This window comes from Ahaetulla prasina, chromosome 2 (assembly GCF_028640845.1).
Source record: "Ahaetulla prasina isolate Xishuangbanna chromosome 2, ASM2864084v1, whole genome shotgun sequence".
Taxonomy (NCBI): Eukaryota; Metazoa; Chordata; class Lepidosauria; order Squamata; family Colubridae; genus Ahaetulla; species Ahaetulla prasina.
In genome coordinates, this window is record NC_080540.1 from 256,536,272 (window position 1) to 256,556,247 (window position 19,976).

The following is a 19,976-nucleotide window of genomic DNA, read 5'->3' on the forward strand; positions in this document are numbered from 1 at the left end:
ACACTATACTAACTAGTCTTACTGTCTTTTAAACATTGCATTGGGAAATCAAAACATTACCACCAAACAATTCATCAATAACTGGAAGGTGCGGGAAGTAAAAATTCCTGCTGATAAAATTACTGATGTATATAACTCTGGTCACTTATTCCAGTGTTTTTATCAAAATCATGCAGCAGACACAGGCAATTTACCTCCTGAGTCTTGCTTTTGGCCTAGGTTTCCAGAAGGCATCGATGTTAAAAAAAAAAAACATGAATCCTGCAGTGAGTTTGCAGGAGGGCTTCTTGTGAGAACTGGGTTTCAAGCAGTGAAAGGAGATAGCAATGCTAAATAAGAACGGATAGACTTATGCTTCTTGCTGCTTTTTGTAAAAGGGATTTAAATATTTATGCCTCTGCTTAATTTCTGTTTCAGATCCTGTAGTAATAATGCAAGTTATTCATCCAGAAGGCAACCATTGCCTTTTGGGAAGAAAAAAAAGATTTCCCCCAGGCATGTTCACTTGCCTTGCTGGATTTGTAGAGCCTGGTATGTTTTCTTTACATGTATACTGTTTTAAAACTTTTTTTGCTGCTGCTTCTTTTTTTTGCGGGCGGGACGGGCGGGGCGACAATAGGGGCACAGTATTGAACTGATTTGTAAATAGCACCTTCTTTGACAAAAGCATATTACCATTTCTGCTCCTGAAAAATGACTGAAGTGCCAAATCTCCAAAATGCAAGGTGAGCACCCCCTGTGCATGTGCCCCACCTCTCTGCAGGTATGTGCTTCCCCCACGCATGTGTGTTCATCTTAGTGCATGCCTGCACCCCAGCCCTCCCTGGGTCCCATCTTGCCTTCCAGGTTGGTGCACAAGGCTTTCCAGGCCCAAAACGGGATGGGGGGTGGGGGGGGCTTGAGCAGCCCTCCTATGCCCAGTTTTGGCTTCCAGGTTGGTGCAAGATGCTTTCCAGGCCCAAAACGGGCCGTGAGGGTGCCGCACAAGGCTTCCCCCATGCCCCGTTTTGGGGCTGTACCCCCTGTGCATGCACCCCGCACATGCATGCTTGTGTCCTCCACATGCACCCTGCCCCCCCCTCGCATGCACAGCAGAGACCTGAAGTCTAGCTGGCCAGCAGGAGGTGCACGCACATGCGCAGTGGAGCTGGGTTGGGGCACCCTCAGAGAGGGCTCTGTGTGCCACCTGTGGTACGCATGCCATAGGTTCACCATCACAGGTCTATACTTCAGTGGTTCGAATCCTGCCATCACGTGATTGAATGAGCTCCCCTCACTTGTCTCAGCCCCTGCCAACTTAGCAATTCAAAAACGTGTATACAAGTAGTTAAATAGTTAACACTCTGATGGGAAGATAACAATGGCTCGGTGTTTCACCATACGCTTTGCACTATGGCGTGATGTCATGCTAGCCAATGCTGTGGAAATGTCTTTGGACAGTGCTGGCTCAATGGCTTAAAGAAACAGAGATAAGAACCATCACCTAAGGTCAGCTAAGACTAGCAGAGTAAAACCCATAGGGATTCCTTCTTTACCTTCATTCAGGAACGCAAGGTAACATAACATAGTCTTCATTTCACAGGGTGACCTTGGCTAAGGAAGATGACAGGCCACCAATTACCTATATGAGAGTCCATGGTTGTGGATGGACTAGAATCTGGGTCACTCTTCAGTACTTCCTTTCAAGTTAGAAATTCAAGAATTCAAGTTAGAAGAATACAGGATGAAATGAAATGCAAGTAGTATAAATTACAGTTGAAAAATAGGGAGATAATGTTTGGGCGTTAATTATATGAACATGGTTGGGATCGCTAGTCATTTGAACAGGGATTCCTAAAGCATCTGAGTTAAGTCAATTTGTGGTCATCTGCTAATTAGCTGATGGTAAATTCCAATTCAACTTAGAGCAAAGGCAGCTTTTTAGAGACAACATCAATTGTCAAATAACATTTGTCAATTTAGGTAAATTGAGTAAGGAATTCGTACATCAGTATGTCATCTCCTCTTGCATATCGACACCTGAAATTTTAAGGTAGGTACTATATTTGAGAAATCCTTTGAAAATGTTTTTAAGCTCATATTTCATTATATTATTCAAGTTCAGCCACTGAATAATTTCATAGCAGCTTTCTTGGCAGTTTTTCTCTTTTCTCTTGTATTCCCTGCAGAGGAATAAATAAGAAATATTTCTCCGTATTGATAGTATCTGGTTCTAATTGGGAAGCAAGATTTGGATCTCTTGGGGATAAGACAAGAACAGTGTGGCAGAAGTTTGGTAATATGCAGATTCAAATAAAAATGAATAAAACTGGTTTGCAGGGAAGATAATTAACATTCTTTCATCCAGAAAGCACAAAAACAGAAATCATATTTAATTGTGCCTTGGATAGATTCATCAGAGGAGTCAAAATAGCCTCCTGCTCACTGAATAGGACTTGAGGATAGGTAAGAGAACAAAGCAATTTTGGAAATATATTACTCTTTTATGTCTAGCAACTTTTTAAATTTGAATAAGACCAAAATAAGTTTGATGGGCATGCTTTAGTCAGTTAGTTGGTTGGTTGGTTAATTAGTTAGTTATTCATTTATTTATTTGACCAGTTGAGAGTTGCAGAACATGGGCCAGTAATATCTTTTACCTCAGTGGTGGTTGTTTTTTTAATTTAGCCACTTTAATATATATGTAATTCAACTTCCAGAATTCTGCCAAGTTTGAGAAACATACTTTAGTACAGTAGATAGGACTGGAATTTTAGGGAGGTTTTGTTGTGGTTGTGGTTGTGGTTGTTGCTGTTTGAATATGGTATTCATTGGGAGACAAGTCCTTCCAAATACTCAAATATTCCTATTGGGAGATTTAATGATGAAAAAATGTCAGGAAATAATTTTAGCTATGGATTGTTGTCAGAATATATGGTGCTATTTCTAGGGTCTGACGAATTTCAGAAATGATGCTTATCTTGATTTTATATGGCTTTTAGTCTCTTTGTTTTGCTCTTGAAATAACAAATATAAAAATTCTGTTGAACTGTTTCAGATTTGCTGCAACTTGGTAGTAGTAAAATCCAGAATATTTTATTCATTCTGGGTTTAATCTGAAACATACCAACATATTAATCTGTGGCATATAACAGTAATTTTTGCAGGGCAAGAAGGACTCCTCAATTTTCCCAAACATATCTCCCTGGACATCTCATTCTTAGTCTTCCCAGCACCTTCCCTAATGTTCTCCCTCACCTCTTGTAATTTCCTATTAATACACTGGACTCTGTGCTTCTCCCTTTCTGATAGCAATAAAGAACAGCCCCCAAAGCAGAATATCCCACTTTCTTGCCTGCCAGTGATTTTCTCTATCCTTGCCCACCTGCCCTAGTTCCTGCTTTTCATGCGGTGCATCCTACTGCTCCTATCTTCTTAGTGCTTTCTCTTTCCTGCTTCAGATATCTCTATGTGACATGGCCAGGAAAGCTCTTTTACCATGCCCTTTTCCTCCTCTTATTTTGCCCCCTGCCTCAATTTGGAACTATTGTGCTTTGATTCATTTTTGGAACAAAACAGTTCTGTTTCAGACTAGAGTACAGACTAAATACAGACTAGAGTAGCTGATTACAGATGGGGGGGCAGGTGAACTATTCAGAACTGGATCATGCATAGAGCTTTTTGCACATCTCTAAAATATTTATTATTTGGCTGAAGATGCTTTAAAAAGACATATCAGGCATATATGGTGCTGTGGGGTCCATCGAGAGATGGTTATGGAATAATACATCCACTGCTCTTGAGGGACATGAGGGTACCCAGCAATAAGCATTGCTTTGACAGGTCCTGGACCAGGATTATTAGTTAACGGGGGTGAAATGTATAGGAAACACCAACCTCTAAAAAAAAATCCTGTGATCACTAGATGGTTTTTCCTATATATCAGTGTATGCAGCTTCCCGAGTCTTCCCCATATAATGTTATTAAACTTCATAGCATGCTGTCAGAATTCAATTGCAAACTGCCATTTTAAGTACTCTACTACTGTTGGTGTTGTTTTTTATTTGAATGTGTTGGTTTTTTTGTTTTGTTTTGGTTTTTTAGATTTAAATGATTCCCTGCCCTCCTTCAGCTATGTTAAGTTTTGACTGTACGATGTCTATCATTTGGTAGGACAGTTTAGTTCTCAGCATGAAAAAGATTGTTCAGTTCTGCTATATATTAAAAGTGCCGTTAATGGAAGTCCATGAGTATCTAAAAGCATTTCATTGGTTTGAATTTAATAGATGCACTGAGCTAAAAATTAAAGAAATATTAAAATATTTGCATAATTACAATTTATAGCTGTTATTCTCAAAGCAGTTTGCAATCGTCCTTTATTTGAGCTGGAGCTGTCAGCATGCTTTGAAATGCAAAGATCCCACGTGTCAACTGTTGAAAAATGATGTTCAGATAATTAAAAATGAGGTTTCAAATCTATAAAGCCAAACAAGTAATTGAAAGCTCATAGCAGTCTTTAATTAAGATTAGCATAAAAATCTATTACAATTTCCATTAATAAGATTTTTGCACATCTTTTTCCAAGACAGATCTGTTCTTTAGAAATTTAAATTATTAAAGCTTATTCCAAAGATGCTGCAAGACATTTGTTGGTGCAAGTATTCCCTCCCCCTCATAGACTCGGCCTGTTACTCTCATTTTCAGTGGATCCCATGAGCTGTGTGGATTCAGTTTCTTTATCTTGCTGGATATGAATTATCCATGTACAGTAAATCTGGGGGGGAAAGTTGTGGAAATAATTTAATTAGACTTGAAAATATGCTCATTGGTAAAAGCACTGGCAGGGAGGGGACCGAAGACGTGCAACCAGTTTACATCTTTTGAAATTATTCGCTTACATTGCTTTGACATTCTTTTGCTTTTTTAGAATGAATTTTTCTGTTGAAAATGGTTTATGCTCTGATGTTTAAATAGCCACAAATGATTGCTCAAGAAAGTTTCATATCTTTTGGGGTACTTTAAAGCACAAGGAACAATCTTTGCATTAAGCTTTGTCAATTAACTGTTCTATTCTTTCTTTGATTAGGTGAGACAATTGAAAATGCTGTTCGAAGGGAAGTAGAAGAAGAAAGTGGAGTTAAAGTGGGCCGTGTTGAGTATGTCTCTTGTCAGCCATGGCCAATGCCCTCCTCCCTAATGATTGGATGCATAGCAGCTGCAGTGTCTACCGAAATTAAAGTTGACAACATTGAAATAGAAGATGCCCGCTGGTTCAGTAGAGAACAGGTAAAGTTCAATTTAATTTCCTTTTCTTATCGATTGTCCTCAGAATGCATTGGTTAGGGCATACAATATGGATGTGCTTTTTCACTCAAACAAATTAAACTTCTTACTCTCCTTATTGTACAGTGATTACACTGAAATTGAAAATTATATGTTGGTCAAAGAATTGATACAAGCAATTGTTTCTCTGTTGAGCCCATAGATCTCTCCAGTAAGTTGTGTAGGTACATTGCATTGAAGACTATTAGAAATACATGGTTTTCACTCCAAGCGTAATGATCTTCCTGATTCAGTTTTACAATATTGTCTCCTTGGAGATATCAGATAAATGAGGTGACCATTTTTATTAGGACGAGTTCTATTTCCATAAAATATTTCAGGCTGTCAGTGATGAGGTAAAATACCACCAAAACAATTATTTCACAAAGTGATTTGCCTCCCATGTTTTTCTTCATATTTTTCTTTAGTTGTTTTCTTCATTACCAAATTTGATGACCTGGCAGAGTGATCAGTTACATTCTCTGGTTTTAATGGGTGCTTTCCATTTGTTCATTTTTAATTGTTCAGAGTGAAGAATTATTAGCAGATATACAGTACATTGTTTTTGAAATTTAGCTTGTTGAAACATATTGTGAAATATTATATTGATGTTTCAAAAAAGGGACTAATGCTTTTAGTCTATGGTTTTCCCTTCACCAATTTTAGAAATAAAAGAGAGAGTAGAACATCCCAGAACTAGTAAACACTACCTATATAAGAAGTAAAGGACAGATATGAGTTTTGCCAAATGTCTTCTATCAAAAACAGTTGGGTATTGATCTTAACTACTGATTTTCAATTAGTAGTTAATTGATTTTCAAACATTGATTTTCAATGTGTAGGGTGAGTTTCTTGTTCTGATTTTTTTATTTATTTATTTATTTTTTTGCATTTCAGATAATAGAGATTCTCAACAAAAAGAACCAAAATATGTTTGTGCCACCACATCAGGCCATTGCTCATCAGTTGATAAAACACTGGATTGGAATGAATGCTAATCTTTAAATTCAGCAAGTTATATATTTGCATTGCATCATAACTGCATCTTTTAAGATAAATTAAACTTAATGTAATTATAATAGTAATTTTAGATTTCCAATTCTTTCATTCCCCACACTCATGTAATTATTCCCTGTAATTTTTATATTTACAGTTCTTTTGACAAATTTTATCAAATGTTGCCTAGTTTCTCGATAAAAAGGCTCATAAAAGCTTATTTTATAAGGAAATAAGTTGGGTGTTCTAGTAAGCACTGTACATATAGTATCTATGATAGCCTGATTAGACCCATTGACCTCCAAAGTTTTTTTTTAATGTAATTAAAATTTTAAATGAGAAATGTCCAAAAATCTCAAAAGCCAAATCTTACAAAATCGCTATATTGTTACCCAAGCTCATATGAATTTTTGAGGGGAGCGGGCTTATAAAATTGCACACTTGAAATGATTTCTGATACCTGGTATAAAATATTAAGTAGTATTTTATGATTAATTCATTAAACACAGCAAAATTGTCAATATATCAGCATAATATTCTTAACAATGTACTATGCAATTCTTAAAACAATATTTTAAAAATCCTATTAAAAGAATAGACATTGCATTACCAGTGCGAACTAAAATCTCATTCTTGTAAGAAGCTTTCTGTGTTTTGCACAGCATTACCATTAGCATTACTAAATTATAAAGTTATAATTTGGTATTTCTGGATATATTTGCATTAAGCAGGTTCCTACGTTGCGCCAACATATCAGATTAAGAATAGTTCTAAATGTGTCATCAATATTACATTAATATTATTAACTTTAAATTGAGAGAAGTTTGGAATTAGCAAGCTGACTTTTGGCTTATTTTTTGTCCCCTGGAGCTCTTTAATAAAGTCTTCCTAAACCCTTCAGCTGTGTGACATCTATTAAAAAGATTTTGCCTCCGTAGAGAGTTCACTAACAAAGTTGTTCCCTGTATTTTCTTCGCTCAATACCTCTAGTCCAATTATATCAAATTGAAGTTAAATGTATTGCGGACCAACACTGAAACAAGAAAAGTGCAGGAAGTAGAACAAACAGCACAATCCAAGTTTTAACCAGCAGCTATGAACCTGGTTTCCTTTTTGTACTGCGAGATGAAGGATGCTCTCTGTGGAACTAAGGAGAAAAAATGGAAATGTGGTTTAACCCTGACTGCTGCAGGTATCATTACCTTTTGTCACTGGGTAACAGAGATGTGGGGTTTTTTGAGAAACTGGAGAGTAGAGCCTGCAGTTATTTCTATTTCTGTTTCTTTTTTGATTGCCAATTTGGGACTTTCCTACTTTTCCCATGGGAGAGCTGAGCTGTCTTTTTTTCCCCCCAAGTAATCTGGATACAATTCCAATCAAAAATCCTCCTGTGTTAGGCTGAATGGGCCCAGCTGTTTCCAGACAGTCCATTTAAAACCCCATAACTATCATATAGTTTCTCCATACCAGTGGTGGGTTGCTCCCAGTTCGAACCGGTTCTATAGAACCGGTAGTAAAACCGGCGGGAGGCTGTATCCACCGACCTGGATGCCATCATAGGCGATAGAAGCTCAGCACACGCATGAGCAAAGTGAGTGCGCACACACGATCCCGTTGCAAACCGGTCGTAAAGGTAAGCAGAACCCACCCCTGCTCCATACCATAGAAAGTAGTTACAATCCCTTCCAATTTAGTTTGGCTGTTCTACCCTAATTCCATTCCTTCAGTTATTATGTTAAAGACTATAACCTTGCACAACCTTTGTACTCCCATCATATTGTGTGTATTCTTTCTAAAATGCTGATATGCCATTCTTTTTTCAAACGGGGTGGGACACCCCGCCTAAGACTGAGAAAGTATGAGTGAAACTTGTCCCAGCTTCCATTCTTTCAACATTTATTCTTTTATTTTTTAAGCAGTGTTTGTATTTTGAGCACCAGTCCTTTAATTAGTTGTACTGTCATAGTCACAACGTCACAGGAGCAATCCTTGGCAGAGAAAATTTATACATGATTACTGGAAAGGAAGCCCCATTAAATTCATTGACACTTCTTCCCAGCCTTAAACATTTCCTGATCATTGTTATTTTTCTTCTGTTATACCAAGGCAGGAATGTCCATTAAGCAGTTAAAAAAATCAAGATGGCAGATGACACAATCTGCCAGAGCTAAATCACTTCAGCTGTAGACCCCATCTAGACATTTTTGACCCTCCATGGATGGGTCAAAATGGATAAACTCCATGGATGCCCCACTATAACAGGCAAAAAAAAAAACACCCTACACTGTAGCAGTCAAGTATGAACTGGCTGCTGCTTAATATTCAATCTCTTTAAATATCTGAAAAATTAACATTTGATTAATTTTCAAACAATACAAGAAGAAAATTTATTCTGTTCTGAATCTGTCTATACACGTGAGGGAAAAAGAGAGTAGGTATTTGTAGGCTGATTAAAGGTAGGCCATTCTTAATAATCTCAGGAATTAAATAGCTTAATCCGATTCTGAGTTTAAGGAACAAGAATAGACATATAAAGAAATAGAGCAAGCCAATCAGGCTTAAGATTTGACTAGTCTTTCCTCTGAATGCAAAGTCTTCCTTTCAGAAAAATAGGAAGATGATACAATTTGCATAGGTGAGTTGCTTTCCCATTGCTTATGATGTGGGGGTGGGTGGGTAATTTGGATCAATAATTATAATATACACACCTTTACTCCTTCATCAATCAAAAAACTATAGCTACCTTTATGTGTTACTATTAGTGTTCTGTATTGATAATACAGAAAATAAGAAGAAAATGAGATAGGTAAGGGTTTTGAACTGTGTTTTATAATCTTTATGATATCACAGACAATTATTTTGTTCTTTCCAGTGTGGTGATCAGAACACAGCTGTACTAAATCAATGAAATTGATTTTAATGCTTAGCCTTTGTAAATGTTTACATGAATCTATTTATTTTCTAGGTTATTAACAAAATGACAGCTACATTTGCTGTAATAGAATTTCACAAGATTTGTTCCAATAAAGAAATATTCTATATTTTTCCCCTCAAAATAGGCTAATTTCTTTATTTTAGGATTACTTGGAGCCATATGATTCTAAAGTTATAACACTGAATTCTGAATAGAGGCAAAGCTCTAGGCTACATATCAACTGAGGATAAGAGTTACTTAAAATTTTATTTCTTAAATGTGTGTGTACACACACAAAAACTGCATACATACTGTGGATATACATACATACATACATACATACTGTGGATATACATACATACATACATACATACATACATACATACATACATACATATATATATATATATATATATATATATATATATATATACATATATATATATTTGTTTTCTGAGGTTTTCACGGGTGTTTGTATATAGGTCTTTGGTTGTTCGGGTTTTCTCCCGTGTAAAATTGGAAGTGTCTTGGCGACGTTTCGACGAAGTCTCATTCGTCATCTTCAGGCTTCAGCTTCGTGCTTCTGGGAGCAATATATATGTGTGAAAATAGATACAGATGTCCTTTGTCAAAGTACAGGAACAATGCATTTCTTTGTTTTTGTTTTTTGAGGAAGGAATCATTACATTAATAGAATTCCTTTTTAAATATATTTTAATTGCTTCTATTTCCAAAATGTATTTACTCTGAAGTAGGTAATTCATTTTTAATGTTTAAGATTATATGAGTCCCACTATTTTTGTTCCTTTATGAATATACATTATTATAAAATATTAATATTAGAAGCACTAGTGGCAAAATTATTCAATGGTTTGCTAGCCTGAACTATATTTTCTCAGAGAATCTACATTTAGAAATTCTTCAGACTTTAAACTGTAATCATTTAAGAAAATACGATTTTACCTTCAAAAAAATTATTTCTACTTTTATCTGCCCTTGATGACAGTTTATAATACTAAAATGTTCAGCTTATTCTAAGAGGTTCTGTATCCATAATTTATTTTTAAATGGAAAATAATAAATTGAAAACAGATTCTGATTAATGTTTAAGTTGGAAAGAATGCTTATTGTCTGAAGTAATGGTGATAAATGATGATACCATTTTTAGATTGGATTCTGTGGATGTTGGAAAAACAGATTTTGCTAATTTATCAAACTCTTTTGAAGTTCCCAGTGCCAACTGTCATTATGTCCTGGAAGAGCCTTTAAGCATACAAAAATTATTTTTGTGGTCAATGAAAGCTACGGGACCAGAACAAAGCTGAGTGAATTTGTTTTGAACCAAGCTACATTTAAAAACCAGTATTAAAAGTCACATCAACTGATATAAGTCACATAAAGGAGATCAACAAAAAATTGACGTAATAAAAGGAATAAAGATTGGTAAAACTAAATGTAATTTCAAAGCTCAAGATGATTTCTTCTTTATTCTGGAATAGCAAAAAATCTTTGATTAAGCCAAGAGTGAGTTTATATTATAGTGAGTATAATGAAGGAAAAATGCTTTATTAGCTTCATTTGTCCTGCTTAGCAAAATCTCTGCATCACAATTTAATAAACATGATATTGATAAACATTTCAAAAGTCTATGGATTTATAGTGATAATTTATAGCCAGTTGTAAGCTTCTCTTCCAGGATGGCCTTTTACTAAACTGAACATAAGTCACAGTTTATCAGCCTATTTAATTTCCTATTGTCCTTCAATTAGGTTTTTTGTTTTATTGTTAAGCAATGTCAATTAAACAGGTTACTGAATACTATATTATTTCATTTTCATCTGACCAGGATAACATATGCATTTTTCTTAATGTACATTAACAGTTCAACAGCAAAATAATCCCTTAAAAATGTTAAAAAGATAAAATCAGAAAATGGACCGTTGTGTCTGCTTTCTCTTCACTTTTTTCATACATTCATGTGTTCCCTCAATTTAATATACCTTGAAGCTATAAAACGCAGTGATAAATCCCACCAATGAATTTTTGATTAAAGACCTTTTGCAACTATAAGATTCATATTGTTAACCTTCTTTGGCATGTTATATAGCCCATTTAAAAAGTTATTCCCAGTGAAGTAAAGTAAAAAGACATTTGGGAAAAGGGGTTAAGAATTAGTGTGGCTCTTCTGTCTCTAAGAATGATGAATTATGGTATTATTTATAAGGAGCTTTCAGAGTTGTCAATTGAAGTTGGTCTTTTTAAGATAGCTGTGCATTCAGGACATATATATATATAGTCATATGCTGTAAAACTGCTATTAAGATTTGTGGTGGTGAATGGGGAACAAGCAAACTGTTTTTTCATTATCTGACAGTTTAAAGTGTTCCATTTTTAAAAATAGAGATTTTCGAAGTATCATGTCAACACATGCAACAGAGCTAAAAACTTCCTATCAACACCTTTAAAAAAGATACTTTGTCTGTTCCATTGCTGCAATACACACACACACACACACACACACACACACACACACACACACACTTTCTCTGGCAATACTATCAACTAACTTCTTTGTATCTCAGATTTTAAAATCGCATTGCCAGCAGGAAACACTAATAATCTTCCCAAACTATACGTAGTACTGCAGTTGGCAAGCTCCTAAGCCTTATATGATTTTAATCAGTAATTTTAAATGCTATGTTCAATATCCCAAAGGTGCTTTTTCAAGAGGTAACTGGACTTTACTGTTTTTCTTTGAAGAAGCTTCTTGGATGAGAAGTGAAATGTCTTCAAAGAAAAACAGAATCCATTTGCCTCTTGAAAAAGTACCTTTGGGACAACTGTGACCTGGATACTGAGAATCTCCATAGACATTTAACTATCTTCAATACTATACAAACAGAAAAGGTCAAAAAATACAGTAAGAGCCCTAATGGAACAAAAACAGAAAAAGTGGGCGATTCATCTGAGAGTAGCTATTCATAAGCTTTCAAGGCCAGAGATGCCTGATCTGTGATCACTGCTGTCTAAAAATATCCTGAACAAAAGAGTGAAGCACTGTGATTTCTTTCCTCAAGCTTTAGCAGCTTCAGCTCAAATCCCAGCTTGGGCTGCTAAATAACTTCCCAAAGACAATGTTAGGAAATTAGACTTTTCCATTCTAGAGGTCAGATATGTTCTAGCATGGACATCTTGGTATCATTCATGTCCTGACTTACAGTATAGTATTCATCTTAAGGAACAAATTATACATTACACCATTTTGATCTCATTTAAAATGTACTCTTCGGTATTCATAGAATGTGGTAACAAGATTAAACACAGAGTGTCTATTACCAATATATTGTCCTTTGTATTTCATCTATGTGTTCATTAATTCCTCATGTTCTCCTCTACCAATACTTATATAATTCCTAAAATTATATAGAGATGTGATTTCATATTTTATTACATTTTAAAATATGAATTCAATAATTATAATCAAAATATCTAACTTTATTGGATAAAGAAGCATTTTTACATATGTTGACTTTTTCTTGATCCAAATTAAAGCAACATACTTTCCCAGTTTGGTGATCTCCCAAGGTTCCAAGTTACTTGTAAATTATGGTAGTGGGAACTCTGACTGTTGTAGTCCAACATGCCTGGGATTTCCTGCTTTTCCAACTATGAAAAATAATGAAAAATATATTGGAATAAACTTATGCAAACTATCAGCATGCATGGACATCAATCACAGTTGTTTCATATAACCGTGGTGGCGCAGTGGTTAGAATGCAGTATTGCAGGATAATTCTGCCAACTGCCATCAGTTCAATTCTCACCGGCTCAAGGTTGATTCAGCCTTCCATTTGTCCGAGGTGGGTAAAATGAGGACCCGGATTGTTGGGGGCAATATGCTGGCTCTATAAACCGCTTAGAAAGGACTAAAATACTGTGAATCAGAATTTAAGTCTAAGTGCTATTGCTATTGCTAAAGTAGTTAAGTGGCAAGATATTAAAAAGAGGAACAGAAAGCATTTACATGAGTAATACACTCATTTCCAGAACATAAAAGTAAAGTACTGGTTGCTATTAATCATTGTTGAAACACTGGGAAGGAAAAGCTGCTTTTTTTAGTCTATTGTTTGTGTCAGGATATTTATTAGGTCATGGACTTTACAGAACACTGAATGTTTTGTTTAAAATGTAAAGGATTATACGCAGTGTGGGAGTAAGAAAACCGAAGATGGCAGCTATGGTGATGGGTTTATTGGCATCCGTCTTTCTAACATGCTTTGCAATGATACACATATAATGAGTGAAAGGCTTCATTTGATATCCTGTTCTGGGATCCATGCTGCTTGTGTATGTATGACTGTGTTATCCTATTGCATACTTGACACACACAGTGATGTAAAAAATCTAGACTAGCGTGCATAATGCAACTACAAGAATTATATAGTTAATAAATTATGCAATAAAGAGCCACTCATATAAGACCATACAGGAGCAGAGATACAGTGAAAAGAACCCCACCCACCCCGCTTACAAAATATATTTATTGGAGAAAATGAAAACACTGAAATCATTGGGCAGACTGAGCACAGAGACTAACATAATGGAATAAAATTAAGACAAATTAAGTTACTGAAAAGGAGAGAAGAGTGTGAAAGACAGAGTCTGCAATGGGATGGCTATTTATGTCACTCAAAGCATTCAATCTCTCCTACTTCTGCAATGCCAGAAAAATTATGGAATCTGCAAATCACCTTTGAATCTCAAAGTATCAATTCCAATATTTCTTTTGAGTGATGTGTCCTGGAATTTTCTCAATTGTATACCATCTTAAACTACAAGTGGTGGCATCCTGATGAGGTCTAGGGGACCATACAAACTACCTGTGCTGAACCTGCTGATAATTTCAGTCCGGGATGGACTTCCTAGACCTTTTTGAAAAGAAAGCAACCATCAGCAATTTGTAATTATCAGAGTTGCAGTAGAATCAGTACTATCAGAGGTAATATTCAGCAGGTTCTGACCAGTTCTGGAGAACTGATAGCAGAAATTTTGAGTATTTCGGAGAACCGGTAAATACCACTTCTGATTGGCCCCATCTATTCTCTGCCTCCTGAGTCGCAGCTGCTCAGGAGGAAATGGGGATTTTACAGTAACCTTCCCCTGGAATGGGGAGGGAATGGAGATTTCACAGTATCCTTTCCCTGCCAAGCCCACCAAGTCACACCCACAGAACAGATAGTAAAAATGTTGAATCCCATCACTGATCAGGATACACTAGGGGCATTGGGTCCTTTTATAATCCATTAAAAATTATCATTGACCTGCCTAATATGTCTGAAATTCTTACTTTCAGAATAGTAACAGAATTCTTCTTTTATTTTTATTCTTCAGATAAGTATCAACTGATGCCAGCAGAACACTGAAAACAGTACAGGTGACAATCCAAGAAAAACCAGATTTCATCCATGAAACAACGGATTTGCAATATCTAATTGAAGTAGACACCATCTTATATGAAGTGGAAAAGGAAATAACACTGTTTTGTTTTTGAAGGCAGTATCTGATACTTGAAAAAAAGGAAAGTGAGGATAAGATTGTCCTGCTCAGAAAATGATATTGTTACAGTGTAAATACTGATGACTTGGAAAGGACATCAAAAGGATATACTACAACTGAGTATAATTCTGTGGTCTGCTGTACAGAGAAGTGAAATATGATTTCTTGTTTATGAAAATGAGTGTTGTGATCCTCTTGAAGAGCCACTGTATGGCTTGAAAGTCAAAACACTTTAAAAAAACTCATCACAAAGAACACTGTTTCAATTAGCAAAAGGCCACTAATTTATTGACTAATCTTTCTGAAAAATCTGAAACATCCAAATACACAATCTAAACTGCAAGTCCATCAATGAAAATAAGGGTTGGTAGGAAGGAAAATATATTGGTGGAAGGGAGTTATTGGTTAATTCTGAGCCTGGTGACGAAGTAAATATGCTTGGGCTCACATTTCACATAATTTTGAAACTACAAAAATACTGTGTTTCACATTTTTAATCATTAAAGTGTCTTGCCATTCAAATTTGGACTTTCAGGAGAAACATTTTTAAGTTGCATAAATACAGAATGGTGCATTCTTACATCTCCTCCAGCTTTATTTGCTGACTCTGTGGAAGCTGCTTAGATATTACAATTAAGATTATTAGATTCTTGAGAAGATAAAATGGATGTACCAGACACATACTCAGTTGCCTTAAACTGGGAAAAAGAAAATGCTTCCTGTCAAGAAAATATGAAGGACTGCACAAAGGGAAAAGATTTCTATAAAGAAATGGCTTTTTCCGAATTCAGCTATTCTACGGAAACCCCACAAGAAAATTACAGTTCCCAAGAAATCTATTTTAGAAAGAACTATAATAAAGAGATGAGTAATGCACTACAAATAAGGAACAACAGCTTATTTGAAACAGGGACTGCTATGCTAATTTCATCCAAGGAATCAAAAAACATAAGAAGATATTCTTTTCCAGTCCCATCTATTGATGTATTGTCATTGCCTCAGCTTAGAAGAGACTCAGGTTTTTATTCCATGCCATCTTTATCTTTAAAACTCCTCTCCATCCCATTCAAAGTAGTAACTACTTCGAAAATGAGTACTAATAGACGTGTCAGCTATACAAAACCTTATTCGAGTTTCACATCATTGTCTGGTACTCTCACAGATCTTAAATCCTCACGTTGCTACGCTTTTGCTTCATGTGATCACGATATGAATGTGTGTCATACTAAACAAGAAAGCAAATTCAGCAATACTTTTTCGGAGGACAACTATTTAGAATACAGACAGAATAGGAAGGAAACAGGGCAGGTGACAGTGGAAGACTTTCATTCCATTATGAATTCTTGTCAAGCTCAAAAGGAGAAATATAGATACATTGAGACACCAACAACCCCAAAAGGAGGTGAGGAAGATATTACCTTTGAAAAAGATAGTTTTGTTTGTGAGGAAGTTCTGAGAAGCAAAGACCAACAAGTTCAAGTCCATGAAAAACTACCAAATAAAGTAACTGTAAATCAAGACTCTTTGCTTTCTGAAAAGTTATCAAGTGGCAATAGCAATAATAACATTTCTGCTAAGCTTTCTGTAGAAGACATTCAGGGTCAAGAATCTGTAATGCAGTCAAATGAAAATCTTCTGCAAAGTATTTTTGAGTGTAAAGAAATGGAAAAAAACCAGAGAAAATCAGTCATGACTGTAATAACTGGGGAATTGGAAGAGAAGCCCATCATTCTAGGTGACATTAAATCTATGGCAAATTCATTTGGCTTGGCAATAAAAAAAGACCCCAGCAGCAAAAGAGAAACAGTATTTATGTTGCCTCTTTTGGATACTGAAGAATCAAATCGAGTTAATGAATTCCAAAATTGTAGTGACATTCAGAAAATGTCTGAAAACATTCCGGAAGATTCTGATTGCCAAGATTATTCTATACAGACTGAGCATCTTTTAGCTGGGGACTCTTTTACAGATGCTCCAGAGATGTTGTCTAGTGAACAACACATAAGTCTCTCTCATCACTCTGGAAGTCATTTAGTAGATGTTCAGACAGAGACATTATTCAAATCCAGCTCTGAAAAACGAGATGAAGAAAAGGAAGCAAATATGAATGTAGTCGTGACCTCAGCCACATTCTCATCAGTAAATCAAACTGATCAGATAGGCAAGTAATTTTAGCTTTTTCTGAAACAATAAAGGCAATCTCTGTAAAGGCAAAGGTGACACTGACACAGGACATGATGATTTTAAAATGGTCATCAAATTTTTGGTTCATATATAGAATCTGTTAAAACATAACCTATGCAGTTTTTAGTGTTGTTCCTGATGTGGTGAGCTATATATTTGCCCCCAATTATTAATTTATAGTGATATTTTAAGAACATCTAAATAAGTTTTACATTAACTGCAAGTTCATATATTACCAAAATTAAGTTGGCTTTAGGAATATTGACAATGATATGATGCTTCAAAATAGTTTCATTTTTCCATGCAGAATTTGAATGCTATTTCTTATGCAACTAAAACAGTATATGAATGCACAAAGCAGTTCTGACTTGTCTCTGGAATTTGTGAATGCTCCAATACTGGAAGTTTTTAAGAAGCGATGGACAACTATTTGTCTGAAATGGTACAGGGTTTCCTGCCTGAGCAAGGGGTTAGACTAGAAGATTTCCAAGGTCCCTTCCAATTCTGTCATTCCATTCTGTTTTCTGTTTTGTAAGAGTGGAAGAAATAATTGCCTTTATTTTTTTGAAAAAAGAAATCAATTGTGAAATATAACCCCCCAAAAGTAAGACATCAGTACAATAAAAAGAACTATACACAGACATTTCAGAAATTAATAAAGAACACATTTTCTTCACCAATTTTTAACATTAACATTTCCATTTCTAAGCCAAACCCTAGATTTAATTGAGTCATGAGAGTTCTTCACAAAGTTTAAACATCCATATTTGGAGGGGGCAGATGTCTGTCTGTTGTCCCTCTGTAAATATACTATAAAATAAGAAACACCATGTCTCCAACAAATATTCTTCCCTTTATCCTGATGGCATTATTTGCTAATGCCATCTTTTTTATAATGTTTTTGTCCATCAATGACCCAGAAAATAAGAATGTATTTGGAAAAATACAGATACTCAAATGATTGTTGAAACAATATATTAATTGATTTGTTTAGTTCCTTGAATGAAAACTCTTCATTCTTCTACTCATTTCAAAAAGTGGATATTCTTTGGATGAGGTTCCTACAGCATGAGTCTCAGGCAATTGTTCTTCAGTACCCTCTCCTAAAACAGAATTCAAACTAGACTTGACCTACATCAATGAAGATGGAATAAAATTATTGCATTTGAAAATGCACATTGGTGATGGCCTTAAGAGGAATATTAAGCCATAAATTGGTTTCAATTTATTTCTGATGAACTATCAGCCCAAACAGGAAGGGTAATTTACTCATGTAAATTAAGGAAATGTCTGTTTGACTGTCTTCCACAGATTTTATGGTGGACATAGGTTCTTTGCTTTATTTTTTTTGGCAATGGTAATTGCCTATCTCTGACAATCTTTCTTACTCTGATATATTCCTGACATCCTAGCAAAAAATATAGTTCTTTTTATCCAGTGAAACACAACTTCATACTTTTCATATACATTTCCATCTTCGTTTCAAATCTGGGAGCGAGCAAGATTAAAATGAAGGCAGTAACATAATCTGTGGGAAACTTCACATGATTTTCACATGGGAAAGAAGTTCCTTTTAACATGCTGTAATTTCTAATACATTTACATTTTTCTTTTTGATTTGACATACCTTCCTAAGCATAAACAAAACCTGAAGCCATAATTTAAGGCTATAATCTAAGGATTTGATTATTAGTTTTCATATAATCAAAACTGATTACTTGATAGACGAAAGTGAATTCAGCTTAGTCTCTTTAGTAAAGAGGGATAACTAAGATTCCCTTTGTGGCTAAAAAGAAATTTGTACTTTCTAGAAGTGCCTGCCTCACAGAAAGTACTTCTTAAAGCATTGTTTCATTGTGAAAAATATAGCAAGATAAATAATTTGTGATGCATATAATGAACAAAGAATTTCAACCATCTTGATTTTTTTCTTGACTACAGTCTTTGGATACCCCTGACCAGAAGAGAAGTAGAGAATTTAAATCTTTTTAAGCTTCTTCTCACATAAATTATAATCTTACATTAGAAACCATAATTTTATTTTATGCTATTTTAAGAATCTCTTAAAATATTCCAAGAATTGTTATTTATATTACATTAAGAAAAGGAGAAAAGATATAGTCAGGAGCATTGATTAATCTAAAGATTCCAAAATGTTTCGAGACGAGCTGACTTAAAAGATTTCCTTCCCATTATTTGCAATAAAATAGTAACAGTAACAGAATTGAAAGGCACATTGGAGGTCATCTAGTCCAACCCCCTGCTCATGCAGGAGATGTGTACTAGGGATTTCAAGCACCAAACCTCTGACCTTTCTGATTGACAAGCTCAGTGTCTTAGCCACTGAGCCACATAGTCAGGGGTTAGGGGTTTCTTAATTTATTTTTAAAAGTGACAAGTAGAGCAGTGTATGTCATATCTTCTTGACTTCTGGTTTGGTATAATATTCCTGGTAGAATGTTGGAAATATTGTTTTGCTATGCACCTCTAAAATATATGAAATATAAATAAATGGAACCATGGTAACTTCCACTTAGGGTAAACATATATTTGGCGCACTGGAACTCTGGTACTTTCCAATTTTTATAAAATAGTTCTTTTAGTTTGTATTCTCAATAACTGATATTAAACTAACATATCTGCAACCTATATAAAGTAGAATATTGTAAAAGGCAACCTGGCTTTAAATCTTGTTAGGTGTATAGAGTGTTTCTTTTTTCCTCCCACAAAATATAGCTAAATCACTGAAAGACACGAGCACAGGATTATCAAGGGACCCAGTGCTGAAAGATGCAAGGACAAACAACAGTTCACAAGAGGAAGAAGAACGAGACCAGTGGGCTAGACGAAGGAAATGGTTCAAAAACAGCAAAAGGCACCCTTCATTTAGAAAGAGCTCTAAGAATAGCAGATTCACGAGAGGATCCAGTAAGTACTGCAAATGGTTTGTGATATGAAGCAAAAATTGCCAAAGATTTGTGGATAAATTCATAATTTGGGAGTTGTCTCATTGCAGAATATTTTT

The 19,976-nt window shown here is 35.2% G+C and overlaps 1 protein-coding gene across 8 annotated transcripts in view; it reads left to right on the forward strand.

Moving 5' to 3' along the window:
- Positions 1–19,976, forward strand: part of NUDT12 (nudix hydrolase 12) — a 68,919-nt gene that overhangs the window by 9,074 nt on the left and 39,869 nt on the right. For 3 of the 8 annotated variants that reach the window (XR_009153221.1, XM_058167051.1, XM_058167052.1), the window contains exons 1-3: positions 6,311–7,489; positions 14,603–16,928; positions 19,688–19,879. Coding sequence is in view for 4 of the 8 variants with exons in the window: in XM_058167051.1 (XP_058023034.1) it covers positions 15,431–16,928; positions 19,688–19,879 (1,690 nt within the window). In the remaining 4 variants the exon portion in view is untranslated. Of the gene's footprint in view, positions 1–417; positions 532–5,065; positions 5,266–6,198; positions 9,518–14,602; positions 16,929–19,687; positions 19,880–19,976 lie in introns of those variants that run through there. The other 5 variants (XR_009153223.1, XR_009153222.1, XR_009153224.1 and 2 more) reach the window with 4 other exon arrangements.